General features: G+C 33.7%; 2 protein-coding genes and 1 pseudogene across 3 annotated transcripts; 1 reads left to right on the top strand and 2 right to left on the bottom strand.

Moving 5' to 3' along the window:
• Positions 1–5596: 5596 nt before the first annotated feature.
• On the bottom strand, positions 5597–19687 carry LOC148604310 (interferon-inducible GTPase 1-like). The gene is made up of 2 exons (XM_088547910.1): positions 19555–19687; positions 5597–7098 (listed from the first exon to the last, which is right to left on the bottom strand). The coding sequence occupies exon 2, from the start codon at positions 7073–7075 to the stop codon at positions 5879–5881; it is 1197 nt and encodes a 398-aa protein (XP_088404036.1). The 5' UTR covers positions 7076–7098; positions 19555–19687; the 3' UTR covers positions 5597–5878.
• Positions 7357–17348, top strand: LOC148604312 (uncharacterized). The gene is made up of 3 exons (XM_088547911.1): positions 7357–7500; positions 9238–9295; positions 11670–17348. Exons 1-3 carry the CDS (start codon positions 7357–7359, stop codon positions 12761–12763), a joined length of 1296 nt encoding a protein of 431 aa, XP_088404037.1. The 3' UTR covers positions 12764–17348.
• LOC148604311 (uncharacterized) lies at positions 13983–19572 on the bottom strand (annotated as a pseudogene). The gene is made up of 7 exons (XR_015915784.1): positions 19180–19572; positions 18195–18373; positions 17496–17641; positions 16855–17074; positions 15667–15860; positions 15230–15298; positions 13983–14721 (listed from the first exon to the last, which is right to left on the bottom strand). The product of XR_015915784.1 is annotated as an uncharacterized LOC148604311 (transcript).
• Positions 19688–25334: the final 5647 nt, after the last annotated feature.

Genomic DNA, 25334 nt, shown 5'->3' with positions numbered 1-25334 from the left:
GAAAATTTCCAAATAACTTTCCTTACTTTAATAGTAACTCTATTTATCATCAAATGTTTACAAAGTTTGAAAGATCCTTTACTTTCTATTTAAATGCATCGATTGTGTTAATTGCACAGTAGAACTGATTGATTAATAAAATGCAGTCAGGGAGGTTAGCATTACTTTTACTTTCAGTTTCGGTTTCGATAATGTCAATTTTTAAAAAACGCCTTAGGAAGCATCCATTTGATTTCTATTTAGGAAGGGCTGGGATCAAACATTAATTGTGTCCTGGATTTTTTTCAGTATAATTTCTGACCTGACTTTCTAATATTTTACTCTAGCCTGTCCTGCATCTTTTTCTATCCAGTTCCTGATTTTACCTACCACCTGCATCCAGCCTTTCTACTTTACCCAATTGTTCATTCTGGTTTTTTTAACCACATGTGATCGTCCTGCTTTTTTATTTCAAATTTTATCCTAGCACCTTAAAAACCAGTATTTATATACTAGTCGGGCTGCATATTTGATAGTGGGAGCAAGCCCCTGTGATTAGGCGTCCAATCAATGTCTTTTATCCCTATATCTAATGTAGTTTACAGTATATGCATAGTTGATGACCTTCAAATAGTGTTCACAATACTGATTGAACACAGCATTGATCAGAACAGGTCAAACTTAAAAAAAACCCTCTATTTTGAGTTTATCGAAAATGAAATGAAAATACTTACATGTATTAGGAGTTCTTTGTTCTACATACATCATTTTGAATAAAATATAAGTAAATAATACTGCCTGATTAAAATTTAAAATATGCAAGTTTATTTTATCTTAGGCCCCTTATACACACAAACAGAACAATTAACAGAATACTGTTGCCATTTACATATAAGGCGATTACATAACTTTGTATATATAAAATACATGGCTTATATAAAAAGGTCTACAGTACATATTTAGGAAAGGAGTAATGAAATCAATAAATTATAATTTATTTTAATTTTGTTGATCTTGCTTTTAACCAAATTACGACCCAATTGTACTCTTAATAAATTGATAACGATCAAATAATATGTATTTTTTTTAGATTTTCGGGTGAGTTTATAATTGGGTCTCATCACAAATCGGGTTCCGAATATGAGACGACTTCAAAAGCTTTTACAGCATAATTCGAAACAAAACAGTCGCGATATCAATGTTTCTGTACTGTGGAGGAAATTTGAACAGTTTTATTTTTATTTAAAAGAAAGGTTCTTAAAACAGTGCACAGTGAAGATCTGGGAAATCTTCCACAAGTGTGAGAAATTCCGTCTTTTCCCGAGTAGGGCGTAGCGGAATTTCCCACTCGAGTGGAAGATATCAAAGTTCTTCACTATTCACGAGTACAAGAACCTATTTCCTTCGTTTAAAATTACTGAAACTATATGAATGAATGACGTTGAAAAATGGAGCAAATTGATGCGCCCGTATAAAAACGTGTCAAGTCAGTTAAAAATAAATACCTTAAAATAAAATCCTAAGTAAAATAAATTATTGTAAAATTGTTAGAATAAAAAATTCATGATTAATAGAGATCATTCATTTGACTTCATTGTAAGGTGTAAATGCGGGGCCGGGTCCAGACACTTTGAAAAGGATGGATGCCAAAAGGAGGCAATTTTGACCTTTTATTTTTTATGAATATTTATGAGCTTTGTCGGGACTACTTTTTTTTACCTCGCTTTTAATTGGTAGGCTTTGCCATTGAAGACAGGGTCACGTGCACATTGTAGGACATATAGCTTAAATTCCACAGTGTTACAGGTTTTACTTAAGGTCCCATTTTTTTTTCATACAATCAATCTATCTGTCCAGAAAAGAACTTTTACGTTTTGAAATGAAATATTTTGGTGTCAGTATTTTCAACGCAACTGCAAAGCCTTTTTCCAATACTCTTACAATATGTGTTTTTCAATGACTATGTCGACCAAACTATTTACATCTTCTTCCATTAAGCCAATCTGTTGCCTAAGAAAATACACATTTGTCCCGTATGACACCACTGTAGACGATGCTGCTTTTACCAGATAGATGGCATTTTTTTCCCTTAAAACCTCCTACACGACCACCCCAACAACAAGAAAAAAAGCAAAACAAATCAAATTAAAAAAATTACAACAAATACAAATTACAAAAAGAAATAACTCCAGATTTTAAGTGATCATCTTAATTGGTTTTTACTATGTCGACTGATCAATGTTTCCAGCTGGGTGTTTCTAAAAAAAGCAAAGGACGGTTACCCTACTGAGGCCTCCTTGAACCATTCTTTTAATGTGGAGTCGGGGTACTTCGCTTCTTTAAAGATTTGTGTAGATCCCATGTATATTCCTTTAGGTTAAAGTGAAGTGTTTATTTTTGTTATTTTTTCGTATAGTTTTCTTACGCTTTTTTTGTATTTTTTTGTATTGCTTGTTTTTTGGTTTTTTTGTTTGTTTTTTTTTATTTACAATTGATGTCAATATTTTCATTTCATAATATACTCCAGTTCCCTCCCCAGACACCATATAGTCAATATACTCCACAACAGTCATCAAACATCGAAATACCCCCAAATAATTGTTTTTAATCAAATTATGAAAAAGGAGAATCACTTGGAATATATAAAGATTTTATGAAAGCTACTAGTACATTATGTTTTATTCAGTGGAGTTTTGGTTAAGATATAGTTTCCATATACTCATAAGAGAAAGAGTATACGTCTTGATATTAAAAACTCTCCCAAAAAATCAGATCAAAAACTGAAATAAGAGGTGCCCTTCATCAATTTTTAATAAATTTTAAATTTTATTAAGGTAAATTAAATCGGTTCAGTGGTGTAGGAGGCGTTCATGATAAGAGTTTTGTACCCTTATTCATGAAAGGCAATATCCCTGATTTGTTACTGACACTCCACCCCCCCCCCAAAAAAAAAAAATGATTAAGAAAATTTAGGTCAAAACTTGAAATAGGAGTGCACATCTTTAATGTTTTATATTCTGTAACAGTTTCTTAATATTTCATTTAGTTGTGTGGGAAGAGCAACAGGGAAGGATACTACTCGGCATAACGAAGTACGGAGGGAAGCACGCACATCATCAAAATGCCAGGCATACCCCCTTTTTGTAGGCGGATATAAAAAGGACCCTCAGAACACGCACACTAGACGCTAAAACAGAATATTGTAAAATGAGGTGGCAATATAACACTGATATCAATTCAATGTGGATCCTGAAAAGTGCGAAACTCTCAATGCTAGATTTTAATAGTAATGTGATAGCATCAAGACCTATGACTTTTTTATCCTTCAAACTTCTGTTCCACTTACTCACTTGAAACTCCGACTCAAAAGCAAAAGCATCATACATCGTTGTTTGGCCAAATAAAAAGACGGAATACCTAGATTCAAGTATATAGTACTTAGTAGACAGTCTCCATACTTTGTAAAAGAAAACACATTTTCTAAAAATCATCTTCTAAATAAAACGAAGAGATTGAAGGAATTTTTTATCAACAAAATATTTGTGGTGGCCGTGTTTTCCAACAGACTGTCAGCATTCTAATTGGAAAGTTGTGCACCGCTACTCGCTGACGAATTCCTTCATTGCTATGAGACTGACCAGCTAATCTGATAAAAAAATTTAAAGAAAAAAGAACAAAAAAACATCGTATAGCCAGATCATTTGATCTCAGTTTTCGCTATATGTATATAGATGTTGTATTGTCTTTAAACAATCCTAGTTTTGAGGATTTTATACATCGCATCTACCCAACACTACAGACATATGAAGCCAGCCCCATATCTTGACCTACACTTCGAGATCAAAGGGAAAACTCGTGACGAAAATATATGACAAACGTGATAACTTATTATTCCGTATTGTCAACTTTCTTTCATCTGTAGCAACATCCATTCATCACCAACGTATGGAATTTTCATATCACAACTCATACGTTATACCAGAGCTTCCCGAAACTACGCAGACTTTTTGTATCGCACTAGAACTCTAACAAATAGGCTTCTGGAACAGGTTTATGTTGCTACAAGATTGAAGTCATCACTATAGAAGTTTTATGGTCGTCATCATGAACTCGTGGATCGTTATGATGTATCCATCAGCATCATGAAAACTGATTTATTCAACGGGTCATAGTTTTCCTTTCCTCGTTTGTCTACCCCGGACTTGACTTTTTATGAGCAAGTCGGCGGGTGTTTCTAGAAAAGCAGCGGACGCTTACCCTACCGGTGCACCTGGTCCATGCACCAAGTTTTTAGTGGAGTCCGAGTTGCTCATTTGCTTTTGTTACTTTGTATGTATGGTTTTGGTTACTTTATGTTCTTTGTTGTGCATGTCTGTTTTCCATGTCGGGTCTTTGTCCCTGAATTGCATTCTTTTGATTACCGCTATAACCTTGGTTCCCTTGATTACTCTTTCTTTTTTTTATTAACGGCGGCCATGTTTTTTTTTCACGGATTAAAAATTCCAACGGACATTTTGTGTGGAATACCCTTAGGAACAAATTTACATTGAATTTTGTACAATGGTTTTAGAGAAGATTATTAAAGTTGCACAAGCGAAAAATGCCCCAAAAATGTTTCAGAGGCCGTAACGCCTACATCAGCAGAGAAATTGTTTGGATTTCGGGATCAGTCCGTCTCGTGATGCAGAACAATATTACTCGCTGTCAGAATTTTGCTATAGGCAACGGTTTTTGAGTTATTAGAAAAAAAACTGCCTTCAGACCACTGTTCTATTTTAGTAACGGCGGTCATGTTTTTTTCACGAATCATAAATCCCAACAGTCGTTTTGTGCACAATACTCTAAGGTACAATCATGCCAAGTTTACATCCTGTCGGTCTTCTAGTTTCAGAGAAGAAGTTTTCCGAAAATTTGTCCACGACGACGACGTTGACGGACGAGAAGGGATGGCACAAGCTCACATGACCTTTGACCAGGTGAGCTAAAATGGCAATAATTCTTATACACGAGTCAACAGTATTTCACAAAAATTTTCCCATGGATAAATTTCATCTTGCTGAACACTTATTTATGTCAGAATTTGTCTTAACCTAATAATTTTTGCGATTTTTACAAAAAATGATATTCGACCCGTACAGTCTATTTTAAGTAGCAATGACATGTTTGGTGACAGATAAAAAAATTCCCACAAGTTCTGGACATGATACACTAAATAACATTAAGTTTGGTTCCAATTGAACCTGTAGTTTCAGAGGATAATAAGATTTTTGAAAATTTGTTTACCGATACCAATTGAAGGCATTAACTGACTGGTCCTTGTAAGCTAAAAATCGAATGAGAAAATATATTCATCACCGAGGAATCCACAGTATATAGCGCGTCTGAACTTTGTGATACTAATACTGCAATTTTTTAATAAACAATCTAAAGACATAAATTGGGTTAGACAAGTCTGACTACTAGGATGGTAAATTTCCTTGGGGACCTTTGGTACTCCAGCAGTGGAATCGACCCAGTAGTTAGTTCCTAATACAAACATTCCACTTAATATGTTGATTTTGCAAATACACGTGCCGAAATAGGTAACTTTTCATTACCAGCATTAGAACCAATTACATCTCAAATAAATTGTATTCAAGAAGTACTCAAAACAAAAAATATCGATAAGGGAAAAGAAATCCAGCGATTTTCCGGAAAAGCAATGGTTTAATTGTACATTCTGACATTATTACAATTTTTATAATTTATTGCTGCCAGACATGCAATGTTAGAGGAATATAAATAATTCCAACTAGTTTGCGGAACAAAGCAATGACAAATAATGTTATAAACTGCATACAACTAATATTCATTTCTATATTGTATTTTGTAAGGTACTGTGTATATTTCCAATACTCTTTCACATTCTGTGTTGTTTTAGTACTAGTTCAACCAGAACATGTGCATCTTCTTCCATTAAATTTATTTGTTCTCTAAGAAAGTACACAGTTGTACCGTATGACAACACTCCATCGGCTGCTATTTTCATAAGACAAAAAACTATGTTTTCCTTGAAACCAACAATATGTTTCTTGACCCATGGAAGAGAAGCAAATGCCATGATTTTCTTTTTCAAACTATCGCCCCTCTCTTTTAAACTTGTGTAATTCTTCAAGGACGATGTTAATTGGTATTTAAAGGATTTATCGTCGTGACAAAGGCGATCAAGTGAGGTTTCATCGAGGCCAAATTGTGCCATACAATATTCCAACTCCTCTTCAATCAATTCGATGTCGTTGAAAAATTTTCCAATCAAAGGAATGGAAGAGAATGCAGGCAGAAATCCCTTAAGAAATGTTCTGTTTTGTAACATTTTCTTTTTCTCTCTTATTATCTGATGTGTAAGCGGTCCGATGGTATGTAAAACTGCTTCCCTTTTCGAGCAAGGTAATGTTTCTAAGATTGCTGTCATTAAATCATCGAACTGGCCTATTTCGTGGTTGTAATTCGAAATAATAAATATTTTTGATTTTTTTACGCCAGCTTTTCTTAAATTTTTCAAACAACTAAAATGAAGCCTTGGAATAACTTCTTCCACACATTGGCCATCTTTCGAGGCGTTTGAAATTCCTTCGTCCAGTTTCGATCTGACAAAAAAGAAGTCTTTCCCAAGATTTTGGATTTCTCTAGCAATCCATGCATCATTTTCTGAAAAACACTGGTCAGAGAAAATAAGAAAAAAGTCATACCTCTCAACTTTTATAGTCCTTAGATAACTCCTGTCTCTCGAAAATCTTAGAGTTCCTACACCGGGTAGGTCCCAAAACACCATCTTTTCATTTTTCGGATGTTTGTAAGGAGTAGGTGCGAGAGTTGTATCCCCTATCCCGACTGGTGCATATCCTTCGTCGTTCTCGTCGACGCCCCGTAATTTATTGATAAACGTCGACTTACCAACGTATGTTTCTCCACACACTGCAATATTTAGTACACATTCTTTCCACTCGTCAGCTTTTTCTGACAAAAAGGTGGAGAGATTGTGTACCCCTCCCTCCTCAACAAGTTCTCGGAAGTGTTCAAAGTCTTCCGTTGGTATTCCGAATCCATCTAAATCCATGTTACACTTAGATCTAGAACTTCCTGTAATAAAGTAAGGAAATGACTGCACTATAGTCAAGTATTTTAAACATTGGTTGATTTTTTTAATGGTTCTAAATATCATAAGTAAAAACTTCTATGTATTTTTACATGAGTCTAGCAATGGATTTCGCCCATGTATATTTACCTCGGTAGGTGGCGCTTCGGTACTTTCAGTTATTTGCTTCGGAACGCCTCGGTACTCTTTAGAAAGCTGTGGCCAGTGGAGATGCGGTAAACACAATTATTCCAGTGAATAAAATGCCCCAGTATTGCTGTGTGCCCGCCTGCACTAATTCTGGTGGCCACAGATTCCCCTTTAAACGACCTGACATAGTTTTGAAGTGGAGGATAGCAATTAAACGGACAGATCCCAAGACAAAGGGCCTTTGGAACCCGTCTCCGGTCTCACTAATTAGCGACAAGAAGCGACAAGAAGCCGACAAGAAGCGTCAAGAAGAAAAAAATAGCGACAAGAAGAAAAAAAATAGCGACAAGAAGAAAAAAATAACGACAAGAGGGAAAACTAGCGATAAAAAGAGAAAAAAATAGCGACAAGAAAAAAAAATAGCCACAAGAGGGAAAATTAGCGATAAAAAGAGAAAAAAATAGCGAAAAGAAGGGAAAAATAGCGATAAGAAGAAAAATTAGGGACAAGAGAGAAAACAAGAAGGAAATTAGTGATAAAAAGGCACAAAATAGCGTCAAGAAAGAAACAATAGTGACAAGAAGGCAAATAAAAATAAAAAATAAATCAACCCAATAAGAATTGTTATACAAATTCAAAAGATATTAAGTAATAAAATAAAGAAATATACTATTAAAAATAGAAAAAAAAAAATTAATTAGCAACCTCAGATTGATTAAGAGATAAGCATTAATTTCTGTCTATTTTTTCCTGTAATTTAATTGGCTTGTATATTGTTTTGGGGCGGCCTTGTGCATAATTATTCATACACACGTGTTTACCTTCAGGCAATAACAAGAAGCCGTGTAATTGACGACGGCACGTGGGTCAGATTAAGTTAATTAGTTTTAATTTGCAAGCAAATTATTCTTTGATCATTTCGAGTGAATAATAAAATGAATATAATTATGCAAATGAACATGTAATTAATGTAATAATTAGCTTGGGTAAATGTAAAAGTATAACTTTATGATTAATAGTAATAAAAACATTGATGGAATGTTTTTGTAACATTTAAAGGATTTGATCTTTTTATAAATAATACATCCATGTTTATTTAAATTTTACTCGCCCAAGTTTAATGAAGCCACAACTAACTACCACTCTGACATAAATTCATGATCACGCATATTCTATTCGATTCTTGCAAAAAATACGGCTCCGTTCGGTTGCAAGAATCTGCTACGTTTGTACGATTACGATTTCTCGAATAAATACATTCAGATTGATACCATCGGTGTTGATCAAAACCCTTAGGAACAGGGTTAATAATATCCTTTGGGCAAGGATAATTTCCTATATTCCAGTATCGAATAATTCTATAAACCTTAGGAACAGGTTTTGTACCCCTTGGGCAAGGGAGATATCATTGAAGTATCGGTTTAAAATTTTAAACCCTTAGGAACAGGGTTTACTACACCCCTTGGGCAAGGGATATACAAAACAAGGATGTCGAATCCTTGTGGTGACTGTGGCTTAGACTGTAAAGACAGGCAACGCATAAAAATCTTGTTCTTCGGATCTTTTTTTCTTCTTGACGCTTCTTGTCGGCTTCTTGTCGCTTGTCAAGTTTTGTAGCTAAAAATAAATGTTAAATTTAAAAAAGGAAACTTTACACTTTAAAAAATACTGGTGAGACTTTAATATATTAGCCAAAAATGTGCAGCAGAATCTAATATACCATTACTGTAAACAATGAAAATATATTTTCTTATCTATATAATTTTTCTTCTTGTCGCTTTTTCTGATTTTGTGACGCTTCTTGAGGGTTCTTGTAGCTTTTTATTGTTCTTTATGCTATTATTTTCTTCTTGTCGCTATTTGTTTTCTTCTTGTCGCTATTTTTCTCTTCTTGACGCTTCTTGTCGGCTTCTTGACGCTTCTTGTCGTTTCTTGACGCTTCTTGTCGGCTCTTGTCACTTCTTGTCGCTAATTAGTGAGACCCCCCGTCTCAGTTTGACGTTGTTTGTAAACAACATTTCGACTCGTCGGATTACTTACCTTCGTTATTAGGTTAGATATGTTACCGATACACTAGTTTGTATTTGAAACTGTATATTGAAGGTATTTTCTTGAGAAACATGTTATCTGAACTGTCCGTATGGTTATCAAACTTGGGGAAAACAACATTAGATAATAGAGGGGTTATGAAGTCATGAACATTGTGTACCAGGAAGTTGAAATATTTTGGTAATGTGAACAAATTCCATAAATATCACAGTGTTTTATTATCACAACTCCTTGTAGTATACAAAATGTAGTGTGAATCCTTGCATTTTAGGGACTGCTAAATTATATAAAGAATGGGTAGAGTCATGAGTGCCAAATATACTACACACACATGTACTCACTACTATAAGCCTTTTAAAGTGCACATGGGTGCGGGAAGGAGAGGCAGTGATCCCAATGTCATGAGAAATATTAGGCCTTAAAATGTTCCATATATATTTACCTAAATTGATATCCAGTTCAGTGTCTTGACTTCATTAATTTCATTATACATAACCAGACATTGCAATAGAAGGAACAATATTTCACAATACATAAATATATATATCAAGTTTGACCAACATGAACAAAAATATATAGTGCAATGACTTCACATCCCTTCTTTTCTAATGATCCAAACAATATTTACTGTTAAGCTACCATTTAATTAATATACACGTACATGATGACATGTATATTATGTTTGTTCTGATTTTAAATGTTTTCTTCAAATGTTATTTAGGGAATGACCATTTAACCTAATTGGACTGGTTCTTGTATTTTAGACAAATTTTTGTAAACGTTTAAAAATATTTCTACTTTATTTTTGGATAAAAACAAAATGGAAGAGACTTTCTCTCATACTTGTAGGATTACTACATGTTACATGACTTGAAAAAAAATGTTATGTATACTTAAAAAGAATGATGTTTTGTTGCAGTAAATCTCAAAGCTAAAAAATCTCGCCCTAATTCTGTAAGTAAAAAGAAAAAAAGCCCTCCTCATGTTAAATGGTCAACCCATTTTGTATGGTTTATCAAAAAGTGATGCAAAAATTATTCATTGTTTACATACAGTTCTAGTTGTATGTACAACATTTGTATATGTTATAAATACATGTAATTGTTTACATTGCACATGCATGACATATTCATACATGTACATGTATGGGCATGATGTAGAACACTATGTACTAAGTATAGATTTGTAATACTGAATAAATAAAATGACCCAATACACTTGTACTTGGTATAAAAGGTAAACATTTTCATGTGCATTAATGCAACTTGTAGGTGATGCAGAAAAAGACAAACAGATTTGATATGAACACAAAGTATATAAAAATGTTTGAAATCTATGTGCATAATTTTTGTACATTTTAGATTTTAAATGCATCACTTGTTGATCAAATGATTTCAATGCATGATTTTTGACTTTGTTTGCTTTGTGGTTTTTTGTTGTTTCTTTCAGTTTTATGGCGAAAAAAGAGGAATGTGTAAGATATCTACGATTATTTTGACAACAAGCCTTACATGCAAGGGAAGAAAATTACAGAATGAAGATTAAATAAATGGATTTGTATCAAACTATTTAAATATGAGAAAAAATAATATATAATGTTATAGTATAAATTTTTAAGTATGTAAGGGACTAAGTGGTTCTAAATTTTATTTTGATTTCATATACTTTCATGAAATTTGTATAACACATATGTCAGAGGAAATTGCTGTCTAGTGTTTATGTGACTTTTGAATATAAGAATGGCTACTTTGTGAGGTGTTAGAAGCCATTCATATGAGTATTGTAACATTCAGACATTGATTCAGGGGCCCATGTGTGCTCAAATCGCCTTTTTCAATTTAGTAGACTGTAAGAACATGTGTGTGTTCTATCTGCTATTAAGTAAAGTTTTGTTGAAATTATTTTCACTCATGGTTATTGTTGTTAGTGCAGCTCAAAGACATATATATATATATATATATATATATATACGCCATTGCTAGTGTTGGGGAATCGGAAATATTTCATAATCAATCATCGGAAATATTCGGAAGATCACAATCAATTATTAATCAATTATAAAATTGGACAGTACTTTTTATGGAAATGATTGAATTTAATTAAAAAATTAACATAGTTTTTAGCAATTTTTGCATAAAAAATTAAAAATCCCTAAATTTGCTTATTTTCTGATTAATCAATTATTGATTTTATAATGGATTAGTAACATCTGCAGCCATTTTGATTAGATCTTCCGATTAATCGTTACATCACTAACCATTGCATTGAATTTACATGAATAGTGATCAGGAACATCCCTTCTCTCAAACACCAAATTTCTATTTTTGACTAATTATTTAAAGTATTTTGCTCATAAGCCATTTTTCATATTTTACAGGGGAGTGTCCAAGGTTAAAACCTGATGCTGTTCCTTCTATTTTCAATTTTCAACCCAAAGTGGAAGAAGAAAGTCCAAGATGCAAACACATTAGGCGTAGGAAGGAGTTGAGGGAAGAGAATGATACCTTTCCAGATATCACTGATGTGCAGTCCTGTGTCACGGTGGGAGACACTAGTAGTAGTGCAGTATCAGATACATGTAGTACACCATATTTGGCTGAACCAATATATTCAACAAAAGGAACCCAATGTGACACTAGTATGAATGCCATTCTTTCTATTGAAATCTTTGTTAATAATCCCAAAATGGTTAATTATTACACCGGTTTTAGGGATTATTCACAGTTTATGTTGTTTTTTTATTGTCTAGGACCAAGTGTGAATGAGTTAAATGGTCAATGTACCCTGTTAGATCCAAAAGAACAATTATTTATGGTACTTATGAAATTAAGGCGTGCTAAAGAGGATATAGAACTAGCTATGTTCTTTGACGTATCAGAATCTACTGTCTCTAGAACCATCACAACTTGGATCAACTTTATGTATTTTCAGTTAAAGGAATTAAATATTTGGCCATCTAAAGAAATTGTCGATCTATATATGCCTTTAGATTTTTCAAAAAAGTTTCCCAACACTAGAGTTATATTAGATGCAACTGAAGTGCCATTACAGAAGCCATCAGAAGTAAATGCCCAAAGTATTACTTGGTCTTCATATAAACATAAAAATACACTAAAAACTATGGTAGGCATAACACCTAGAGGATGTGTCAGTTATATTTCAGACTCTTATGGAGGTTCTGCCAGTGATAGACAGATTATTGAGAATTCTGAATTGCTGAAGCCCACAAATAGCATGTTCAAGAAGGGAGACAGTATCATGGCAGACAGGGGCATAATGATGCAAGATCTTTTTGCGGCCCAAGATGTACAGGTCAACACACCAACTATGTTAAAAGGCAAGTCACAGCTTGACCAGGAGGAGATTATTCATGATAGGAGAGTGGCCTCAAAAAGAATACATGTGGAAAGAGTGATTTGTCTAAGCAAGGGTTATAGGATTCTAACCAACATGCTACCTATTAGCAAGTAACCATATGGATCTAGAATTGTATATGTATGCCTTGCTATATGTAATTTTAGAAACAGTATTGTTGACAAATATGCATGAGGTCATATAAAAAAAAAGTTTGTGTTTCTGGTCTCCCTACCTACCATAGTTTTTTGTTCCAACCCTAGCCTTTTTATTGTAGTTTTAGCTTATGTACTATTAAAATCAAGGTAAAAAAATCTGTCAAAGACACAAAGACTTGGATTTTGTTAAACAGGACGTAGAAGTCTGACAGACCTGAATATGGGTCTCACCATAAGGGATACCCACCTGAGGCTGCATGCAAAATTTCAGAAACCTATGATCAGTAGTTTCTGAGAAATCTGTTGAATTTTTTTTCCCAACCCGCCCACCATTCACCATACTACATGTATAATCTATTTTTACACCTTGAAATTCAGGTAAAGAAAAAAATAATAATCTATCTACCTATCCTATTTTTACAAACCACGTAACCAGAAACACACATTTTTATATCTGGCCTAAAGTTGAATTTTCAATAGTCAGTAAGTTTAACCACTGTTTATTGTAAACATGAATACTCATAAACTATTTGTATAACTAAGGAACGATCTCTATTTTTGAACATGTTTTAAACAGGCTTGACATAATATGGTGTTTCCGGTAGCATTGTACACAATTGTTAAAGTTTTTTCTCCAGTTGGTTTACCATAAAGAACTTGGATTAGGTCAATGATATATGATATGTAGATACATTAGGATATAAATATATTTCATTTTAGGGCCGTTTTGAATGTAGACCCTCACATTCATAGTATGTTGACTTTCAGATTTTGCATCATGTTCAACCTTTAAGGTTTTTTTCCTTCTGTGTGTTTATCATCAAGAACTTGTGCTAGGTCAATGATATTTGCTAAAAAGATACCTTAGGATATAATTACTTTACTTTTGGCCACGTTTTTATTGTAAGCCCTTGCAGTCACTGTCTGGTGACGTTGACATTTTTCATGATATTCAACGTTAAATTTTTTTTACTATCTAGTAATTGTGCTAGGTAAATGGTACATGGTAAGATGATATTGCTTTCTTATTTTTGGTTTGTTTCATTGTATGCACTTTCAGTCAAGGTTTGTTGACTCTGACAATGTCCCACACACCGCAAGGGGAGACAGCTTTATGGTTTAACAGTTAATTCAACTTCAGTACATGTCTAAGTCCTTTATTTTTTGACAAACTAACAAAAGTTAATCTAAATTTATTTTTATATGATTATCATCGTAATTGTTCATTGACAATGTATGCATGTACCTAAATCTGTGTTGCAATGATTACAAAGAGTTTGCCACAAAGGGTTTGAAGTGCTTTGTGTAAAATAGTTCTAGTTTTGGTATTAGGGACCCAATGCAATATTCTGCATCTAAATCAATTCTCTGCACAAATAAGTCTTTGAATGTGTAGACAACAAAATAGCAAGAGGTCTTTTCACATATAAATAGTTGGCCTTGAATTTGATAGTAATAATTGCTGGTTGGTTTCAGAACAATGTTACCATTTTTGTCATATGTAAGAAAGTTAAAATTCTTCCCAGGCTGTACATTACCATCCTGACCAGAATACGGGCATTTCATTTCCACCAATGCGTCTTCACCAACTAGAGCATCAGGTGAAGCACCAAGAAAAGGCTTAGATTTACAAACATAGAATCCACACTTTCTGGTTTTAACATCCAATTTGTTTTCAAAACACTTGATGGCCTTCCCTTCGTAGTTTTTGCCATGTGCTATAGCACTATTATATAACTTTGATTTTCCCTGTAGAAGGCTCTTGCAAAGTTTATTTATATTTCATCTAGGTGTTATTTTGCATATCTCCCCAAATCGAGATGCTGTTAACCTCCAGGCCCTCTGTTCATACCAGCTTTTTGAAGCACTCTGGGTTCTTGTTGACTTTTCAATTATTTTGATGTCATCTTCGTTAACCTAAAATGTAGAAAATGATTAAAACATAACTGTAGTATATCTTATCCCCTTTCAGCTCTAAATTTACAGTATGGTTAATAATAGCATTTTTTTACATTTTTGCTTTGGGAATTTTTTACCGTTGGCGATAGAGAAAATCTTTTGCTTGAAGAAATGATCAGTATGTTGAGATCTACCAGCATGCAAATGTTCAAGAAAATCAGTCTACCGATGTCAGAGTTATTGCCCTTAAATTACGATTTTTTGCAAATTTGCTGTTTCAACGGCCTTATTCTGGAAAAAAAAAAGATATAATTAGTAAGTATAAATTGAACCTGGATGCAAATTTTCATAAAAACTGTTGAATTTTGTTAAAGTTATGACCCTATTTTAAGTATTTTTGACAACTTTTGCTGTTTACAATGCATTATACGTGTAGTAACCAGTGATTAGGATTACATGTAGGTGGGGCCATGGGCCATAGTCACAACAAAATTTCAAATGTCCCATTAAAATTTAGAAAATATACCTGATTCGCTGTATCAATCCAGTGCTCTGTGAATGGCATCTCTGTATAGGCATGATCAATGGCAGCAGTCTGTATAAGTGATAACATTATCATTGTATTTTATGCATATATTAAGTGTTAAAAGTCAGTAAGAGTTTATTTGTAGCAGATAATGCATAATATGCAATGCAAAAATTAAGATGACACACCAAAAACCAAATATTTTTAATAATTATTAGACATTAAAGATTGTGCTAAAACAGCTAATTATGATATTTTATTTAGCTTATAATAATTAAATTTACAGAGATGATTCAGTATTTAAGTTATCGGAAAATGTTCTATTAAAACTTTTTAAGCATTTTAAATGTTGCATTTTGACCAAATTGATTTACTTTTGTACTAAAAAAAATCAAAGTTATTTCAGTATTTACTAAAAACATGTTTTAAGTATTTACTTGAATATCAGCCTTGTCTATCAAATATCGAAATGACAAATCTCCCGATGTTGTAGAACAATAATTGATTATCTGATTCCGAACAAAGTCAGGATATCCTGGTATGTTTCTGTACTTTGCTGGTCGAGGATCTTCTAAGGAATCTTCTGACTTTTTTCTTTTCGTAGGAATATCTTGAGCCTTTACAGGAACTCCTACATATTTTAAAATATATTGACATGTAGGTCACAGATTTTAATTAGACAAAGTAAGACAAAATCTTGATTCAAAGGTCAATTGGTTATATTTAAATAATTTAATTTGGTCTAAAATAAGTGATTTGGTTGGCTGATCACTAGAAAAGAAACACAGTTTATACAGTTTATAACTAATGTAACTCGTAAATTGCTTTCATCCCTCCATCTTGTTCTGAGAAAATAGTCCACATTTTTACACTAACAAAACATGTTACAAAATAATTTTAAAGAATGAAATTAAATTATAAGGAATGTATATAATTTGAACAGATTATACAGATATAACCTGGTTAGGGAAAGTTTATGCATAACATAGACCGCTTCTAGTTTTACTCTGTGTAAACTGTCCCAAACCAAGTTATACTGGTATAATCTGTTCAAATAATAAATATATTCCTTAAATAAACTCCTTTTTATGTGCACCTGCCCACACAAATATGTGGCCAATACCAGAGATGCAGATTATTTTTTTCTGTCAGACATTGGGTCCTTAAATTTGCAGGACCTAAAAAAATTTGCCAGACCTTTCAACATGTATAATTCTAACTTTTCTAAAACTTTGCCAGACTGAGGTCCTGTACAACAGTTTCACTTGCCGGACCTGCTGAAATTTTGCCATTTGTCTGACAGGTCTGACGATTAGCTGCATCTCTGCAATACATATTGGGTAATCATTATCTGGTAAGATTCTCAGTTAAGATCCATATCTGGGATACTAGAAAGGTGGAATGGTCTTGTAAGAGGAGGGCACACTTCTTTACAAGTTGAATCACCTTGCACCTTGCACCTTGACCTACATTTTCTGATTCAGAGACTTTAAATTCCCAGTTAAGGTTCATATCTGGGATTCTAGACCTATTATAGCACTCTTACTTCACATACATGTACCAGTGTGCCATCCATTAATGTCTCATAGACACAATTTTAGTTTTTAGTTTTGAAATGAAAATACCTTGAGAAATAGATTTAGGCTGGTGGAAAGTTTGCAGATTCTCGATGCAAGACTTGCTGATCCTTATATTGCCTGTCTCTATAAACTCCTCCACCATCATGAGCACTGCAGCAAGATGCTTGCAGGTCCCATGAGGTCCTTTCCCTCCAGCACACTCACAATGTGTGTTGATAGGATCACCTGTCTTTTTATCTAATTTCAGTTTGTAGTTGTATGAAGCCTAAAACATTCATTAAACTTCCATAAATCATAAGGTGTAAAATTTAACCCCTTTACAGACATGCATCTGTATTTTTATCAAACCCATATTCACTACTCACATACCAAGTTTCTGTTTTACAAAATGTATATGACATTTGAATTTGTCTAGACTCCCAAGGCCCTGTACACTAAAATAATGATAACTGTTTGATTTTATTGATACAAGTTACAAGTATGTGAATTAACTTTATATAAGACTAAAAATAAAAAAAGGAATATTTCATGATTTATAAGATATTTTTTTATCTGCCAGGCCTTGTGAGTTTCGTCCCTTTTAAATTGACTTTTTACTCTAAAATCAATGCATAATAATTTTGGAATGAAGTTGTGTGACTGGGACTCATCAGTAGACATTCACACATCTTTCAGTGAGAGATTACCTTGTTCTTGTATCTAGCACCGACAATTCCTGTAAAAAAAACATTGTCATCTTTCATAAGTATGGATGCTGCTTGTACCCGATTTCCAAGAAACATGCTCTTCCCATTCTCTAAAGCTTTAATATCTCCATTGAATTGATTATCACCTAAAAAGAGATATGAAATATCAACATAGATATCAATTTCTTGTCGTTATGAAATATCAACATAATTTTAAATGAGAAACTGTTGGAATAAAGACATGTATCATGAGTCAATAAGCAGCCCTAAAAATATGTTCATGTATATTAATGGGGGAAAAAGAATATGGAGTGGATGTACATGTGACAAAAGAAATTTGGGAAAAATCTGTTTTATCAACGACAGGGCTTGTATTCCTGTCTACATCTTGATGTCGCCTGAGATCAGTGGAATGAAAATATAAAATCAAGAATCTTCTTGACACAAAGTTGCACTATAATTTGCAGATATATGCAATAAGGTTAAAAAATAAATATGTAGGACAAAAGGCATTTTACAGAGTGATTTTTAGCCATTTGAAGTACATCAATAAAACAACAATGCAAGTTCTAGAGCCGATGTCTTTTTATATGCACAATAAGTTGATAAAGCCACCGTCAAATAGTGGTGGATATAAATCTGATATGGACACCTGCTATTCTATAAATAAAGTACTGTCTGATTTGTTGAGAGGTTAACCTGCTATTCTATAAATAAAGTACTGTCTGATTTGTTCAGAGGTTAACTTTGGCAAAAGAACTTTGTGATTTGTCTGTAATTGTTGGTATCCGGTAAGTGGCCAATCAACAGAAAGTGGTGTCGGTACATTTTGAAGAGGGGGGTTTCTGAAGTCTTCATTTCTGTCATAGCTTTCAAGTCTGAAATGAATGAATGAATTGAAACTGCATCATACTTGTTTTTCTATTGTGTCTAAAAAACTTTATTTATTTAAAATGAAATCCATTTTATTACAAAAAAATATTACTTATAAGGTCCAAGACCTTACTCCTAGCACTCCACTGTGCTAATCAATGTGTAGTTTCTTTTATTGAAAGGAACATGTCGTATAAAAGAGGGGGTCAAGGAATGTCCCATTAACAGCACAACAGTTAAATCATTTTTAATACCAATAACAGATAAGATATAGAATTCAAAACTAGTGATAACACTTAAAATGTTTAGTCAATAACAGCTTAAACACAGGGTCAATAACAGCTATATTTACCCCAGTAATACAATATAAACAGTTAATACCCTTGCCCCCTCATATGATAAAAATATACGACATATACTATAAGTTTACTTTAGGGGTCCCATAACCTATGACATCACTATTACACACCTAACCCTAACCGTCAATGGTGTGGGAACCTTAAAGTAAATGAAGGCCAAAATACTGTAGATTTAACAGATGGGGGATTATTTATGAACGAGGTAGGTGTTGTTCGTAAGTATAATATTTCCAATAAATTAATATGTTTCTTATGTTTAGAAAGTTTTCGCCTATATCGCCAAAGTGGTCATTGTTTGGTAAATTATTTGCCCGGAATGATGTTATCAACATTATCAATGTGATGCACTTGAAAAATGAAGGTCAAAAAAGGGGTGTCTTTCATTTGTGAAAACCAAGAATTTTGCCATTGGAAAGAAAAAATATTTAGATGTCACATAAATTCGAAGTTACCTCTCAATCAAGTCTGCCTTCTTCCCCGTACTATTGCTCCCTTCGCCGACAACGCATCTTTCAAACGGTCGACTGTCCAGGTCAAGTAGCGACTATAGTTGCCATTGTTTTCATTGACAACAGCCCGGATGTAAAAATCATCACTGAAAGTACCGAAGCGCAACCTGGTGTAAATAACGTGAATGCAAGCCATTTCCATGAATTCCTGCGTCTGTATCACCGATGGGATTTTATTTACCATGTATAACAAGGTGTATAACAATTATGACATTTACAAAGAGAACAGGTTTTAGCTTCCAAAGTTTGAAACTTTAAAAGTCCATAACAAAAACTATTATTCTCCTCTGTAGCACCGACATAGAACAGATCCCTTACCTTAAACGTCAAAACATCAAATTCTCCAGTACTAAGTGCAGTGATTACTTGTCAATCAATATTCGGGAATTACCAGACAGTAATCTATTTTTACTACAGGTAATCTCCAAGTTATATTTATAGCATAGTATTCCGAGTTAGACAAATAAACTTTCGAACGCGCAGGCGTTGCTATGAATAACATGAATGACACGCCCATGACAGTCCGTGCAGAAAAAATAACGTTTGGCGGGAAAATCTAATAACCCGCACAGTAGGCAGTATGGCAGACGCATTCTCTCTACCAGATTGGCTTGACATTGAAAATGTAGAAAGCGATGATTTGGTTCTCTCTCAGGTGTGTATTTTTTAATTGAATTAGACTGATTTACGCTAATTGTCTTTTTGAAGGCTTTTAAACAACTATTCGGGGCATGGACCCCCTTTTTTGGCCCAAATGTAAAAAAAAATCTATTTATTTTTCCATATTTACAATTTTCTACAATATGTAGGCATATAACAAGTCTCAAAACTCCATAACCAGTCGATTACAATACTTTTTCAAATGTCCTTAATCCGCCTCAAGATTCCACCGAAATTGCAGTGGCGCTCATTTTCGAGGAAAATGCTAGCGTTGAAGCGACTAGTGAAAATTCGAGCGTGTTGGCCATCCCACCGATAAAACGTCAACGGACCACACCAGAAATCCTTAAAGACGTTACAAATACTAAAGGGGTAGTTCAATTTTCAAATTGCAACTTCAACTTTCACTAACTTTTAGCTCTGTATCTGAGCAAAATTTCATTTCGATACATTATGTTCAACTTCGGGGTTGTTTTTGTTTTTTTTTTTTGCTAATATGTTTCAAAAGTTTGTTTGTTTGTTTGTTTGTTTGTTGGGGTTTAACGTCTGAGTAGCAATATTTCAGCTATATTCAGTCAATGAACATGAAATGATAAAAAAAAAGGATGGGTCACAAGGACAACAGGGTCGACAAATTTTGATTGCCACTAGAAAAAGGGGGGATGGGTAAGGTCGGGCAATTTAGCCTCCCGTGGCGGAGCGCAAAGGTTCCTACTCCTATCGAATACCACAACAGGGTTCTTTAACGTGCGAGGAACGTGGCATCTTTCCCAACACGGTGCACCACTATGGTTTGCGGTCAGGTTTTCCGTATTATAGCCTGACAACCCCAGCATGTAACATGCCAGGGGTACCCCATTCCACCACCTGGGGCACACATCCCAGTTGCTCTGTGGGCAGAGCGCCTAACCCCCGGCTAGGTTTCTGAGCACTATTTAGTCGCCTTTTACGACAAGCTTGGCGCTGCTGCAGGCCTATTCTTTTAACACCCGGACCTGCACGGGGCTGTTTCAAAAGTAAAGAAATGTGTATTTTTTCGGTTCTATCTTTAAATTAATGAGTAGACATTATATTTTTGTTCTCTGTCTGGCAAAGAAAACCTGCAGATTTAAAGATTTGTATTTTATTATATGAAACCTAATAAAATTGACATTTGTATGTGTGCTTTTTTGTAGGCGTAATCTTTTCCCAAAGAGGCGGAGCTTACCCATGCAATATTGGTTTTAGTGTTTTGGTTATTTCATGGCTGTTTCCTCGTTGCATTATATAGGCCCATGTGACCTTTCATGCAATATTATTTGGTTGCTTCAATTTAGAGCATACATTTTGGTACATGCTTGTCGTCTCTATGTTATTCCATAAAAAGATCAAAGGAAAAAAGAAGATTCATGTTACAAGTTATATTTATAGCATAGTATTCCGAGTTAGACAAATAAACTTTCGAACGCGCAGCGTGAGAAGTTTATTTGGCTAACGAGGAAGGCGTTGCTATAAATGATTTGTAACATGAATGACACGCCCATGACAGTCCGTGCAGAAAAAAATAACGTTTGGCGGGAAAATCTAATAACCCGCACAGTAGGCAGTATGGCAGACGCATTCTCTCTACCAGATTGGCTTGACATTGAAAATGTAGAAAGCGATGATTTGGTTCTCTCTCAGGTGTGTATTTTTTAATTGAATTAGACTGATTTACGCTAATTGTCTTTTTGAAGGCTTTTAAACACAACTATTCGGGGCATGGACCCCCTTTTTTGGCCCAAATGTAAAAAAAATCTATTTATTTTTCCATATTTACAATTTTCTACAATATGTAGGCATATAACAAGTCTCAAAACTCCATAACCAGTCGATTACAATACTTTTTCAAATGTCCTTAATCCGCCTCAAGATTCCACCGAAATTGCAGTGGCGCCCATTTTCGAGGAAAATGCTAGCGTTGAAGCGACTAGTGAAAATTCGAGCGTGTTGGCCATCCCACCGATAAAACGTCAACGGACCACACCAGAAATCCTTAAAGACGTTACAAATACTAAAGGGGTAGTTCAATTTTCAAATTGCAACTTCAACTTTCACTAACTTTTAGCTATGTATTTGAGCAAAATTTCATTTCGATACATTATGTTCAACTTGGGGGTTGTTTTTTTTTTGCTAATATGTTTCAAAAGTAAAGAAATGTGTATTTTTTCGGTTCTATCTTTAAAGTAATGAGTAGACATTATATTTTTTGTTCTCTGTCTGGCAAAGAAAACCTGCAGAGATTTAAAGATTTGTATTTTATTATATGAAACCTAATAAAATTGACATTTGTATGTGTGCTTTTTTGTAGGCGTAATCTTTTCCCAAAGAGGCGGAGCTTACCCATGCAATATTGGTTTTAGTGTTTTGGTTATTTCATGGCTGTTTCCTCATTGCATTATATAGGCCCATGTGACCTTTCATGCAATATTATTTGGTTGCTTCAATTTAGAGCATACATTTTGGTACATGCTTGTCGTCTCTATGTTATTCCATAAAAAGATCAAAGGAAAAAAGAAGATTCATGTTACAAGCATTCTTACTCCAGCAGTGCTAGAGGTTATCTGGCAAGTTATTTTCTTGTTTGGTGCCATTCTAACCTCTAGTGTTGAAAGCCACTGCAAATGTGAATAAGCTAAACAAGGTGTTTTAAAATATTTTTAGTCTTTTACAAAATAGAATTTTAACCCACCTGAAATCAAGTGATAAAAATCCTAAATTTTTGTTAAATACCTAGAAAACATTTGTAATGAAGACAATTAACAAAGTGACCAGCCATTTTGAATTAGGTCACTAATTTTACAGAATACTATATATTTTTGACAAAACAAACTTAAAGTTTGTAACAGAAATTCGTTGGTTAATTTTATATTTTCGTTTCACAAATTAAATTTTATCATTTTTTATCCAGCCAGATTTCCCAATTCAAAATGCTGAAAACCAAACGTCAAGTTCATTTAAACTATTTTTACAAAGGATTTCCAGGACTGCTGGATTTTCTCATCAGGTAAGTCATTTGTTTTTCTTTTGTTTAGTCACCTTTTCCCATGTTAGGGTAAAGATACTGTATAAAGTGTTTAAATGATAAATATTTTACTATAATTCTGCCAATTGCAAAGAATGTCAGGACGAGCAGTATGCACTATGGCACTTGGAAGTAAGAGGTTGAAGTACGAAGGAACAAAATTCCAACCTCTTACTTTGTAGGAGTAGTATATGCAGTCTGATTTGAAATTTGGTTTAATTTCTCTACATTCCTAAAAAAAAACCAATTCTTTTCCCCTATATTAGATCGGTATAGTTTTCCAAAGAAAAAGAACAAACAATGGTGCATTTATCACAAGATATTCAAACCACGTGTTTACGCTTCAACAATGCTTAAAATTGGTACCTCAAATCATACGATCTTTTGGTGGTGTAATATCTATTTTGCCAGATTTATTTTGGACTTGAAATTGATTATGAATCGGATTAGTGTTCGATAATTTTGTGTAACCCTTATTGGCTTTATTGTTAATCACAGATAGCATGTTTTGGCAAATTCAAGTTTTTTCAATGTTTGTTCCTGTGGCCCTTTGCTGACCATATATGACAATTACTTATATGATGATCCAACAGTTACAAATGTAACAGAAAAAAAATCAAATATATACATGTAAATGCATATACTGTAGTGATCAGTTAGGTGTATTTGGCGGGAGAGGCGGGGCTAATTTTTTTTTAATTCGTGATTTGAAGGGCAAAAATGTACATTGCAATTCATTAATTCATTAATAACTAAATAAGATTATTTGTTGTAAAATCTAAGTCCCGATCCCTCTTGAATCTGTTGGTTTATATCAGAAAGTCAAAGAATCTTATTTTCATGAAGTTTCCAGTTTTGTTTTGTCAAATGACGATGCTTATAAAAGGGAAATTTTCGGAATTTCAGATTTTATCCCGTCTCAATTGTAATTTTTCATGTGATGTAGTTCGAACAAGCTTGTGTTTGATAAAACATCTTAATTAGCTTTCTAATGAGTCAAAGAAATGAATAATGGAACGAATTCAATGCCATTAAGGTAATGAATGATACCCCTACCTTGCTTCAATATAAACGAAAGTGGAAATTTTGATAAAACAAACTTTTTTACAGGTTTCATGATGTCCAAAATTGAATAATCTATCAAATGATACCAAATTTGAGATGTTTTCGTCATGCAATAACTTGATGTTCCAGTGTATTGCGACTTTTAATGGAAAATTCGAAAATCTTATATTTAGTATTTTTTTTTTATACAAAATCGCACAAGTCGTCATATTAATACACAAAAAAAATACAAAATACAGTCATTTTCACCGAAACATAGATACTCTAGTCAAGGGGTTGTGATATGTCAGTTTATGCAATTTTACCCTGAGATAGGGATATATATTTGGCATTTAATTAAAAAAAACGTAAGTGTTACATTACATTTCTTGACACCATTGGAAAGCTGGGGCATTTGGCTACATGAAGATACCTATATATTTTTATTTGTTTCATATATGATGACTGAAAATGACTTGAACGCTCGAACAATGGAGTCACAAAAATCTCGGTTTTTTTAACCCATTGGGTACAAATATATGCTCATACTGAAAAAAGAATAAGATAATATTCTTTGGCAAAAAAAAAAGATTGGTCAACAGGAGGTATAAAGGTACCAAAATATCATCATGAAATTAATGAATCGGGGTGCACAGTGGACCCTCCATGCCCATTGATGAAAATTAACTTTAAAATACCTACACAGTAACTCCTACCTCATCTTTACAATGTCAGTGTTGTCTAGTTGTGTCAGTGGACACAGGAGTATGCAACGCCTAAACTGTCTGATGAGATACACATTTGTTTACGTGTTGTTAACTTTATATTACTTGCTGTGGTTTTATAATTACATGTGGTCATTTTGTATTTACGTTATGGAGGAACATCCTTTCATTATGTCCTTTTGTCTTTACGTTCTGTCATTTCGTCATTACTTTCTGTAATTTTGTCTTTACGTTCTGTCGTTTTATGATTACGTTATGTCAACATATATTTACATTATGTGGAATTATCTTTACGTGCAGTGGTTTTCTTATAACGTCGTTTCATCTTTACGTTATGTCGATCTCTAAATACTATATGTGCATTTTCTTTTCTTTACGTGATGTGGAAAAATATTTCATGATGACGTGTGACCCCTGAACTTTTCGATCCGGTGTAAACTTTAAATCAGTCCGTAAAAGGCGAAATAGACGTCACAACGCCGATTAGAAAAATGCTGAACGAAATACACTTGGGTAGTCTATCCAGTCACCCTAGAGTGTTTATTCTATAGTAAAAAAAATAGCTTATTTGTTATTTACGTTCAATATTATCACAATAGATACACCTGGGACTCTGTTGATGACTT

Source organism: Perna viridis, chromosome 10, assembly GCF_037379345.1.
Source record: "Perna viridis isolate PV_CMFRI_1.1 ecotype Kerala chromosome 10, ASM3737934v1, whole genome shotgun sequence".
NCBI classification, from domain to species: domain Eukaryota; kingdom Metazoa; phylum Mollusca; class Bivalvia; order Mytilida; family Mytilidae; genus Perna; species Perna viridis.
This window is presented reverse-complemented; position numbering and strand designations above follow the sequence as displayed.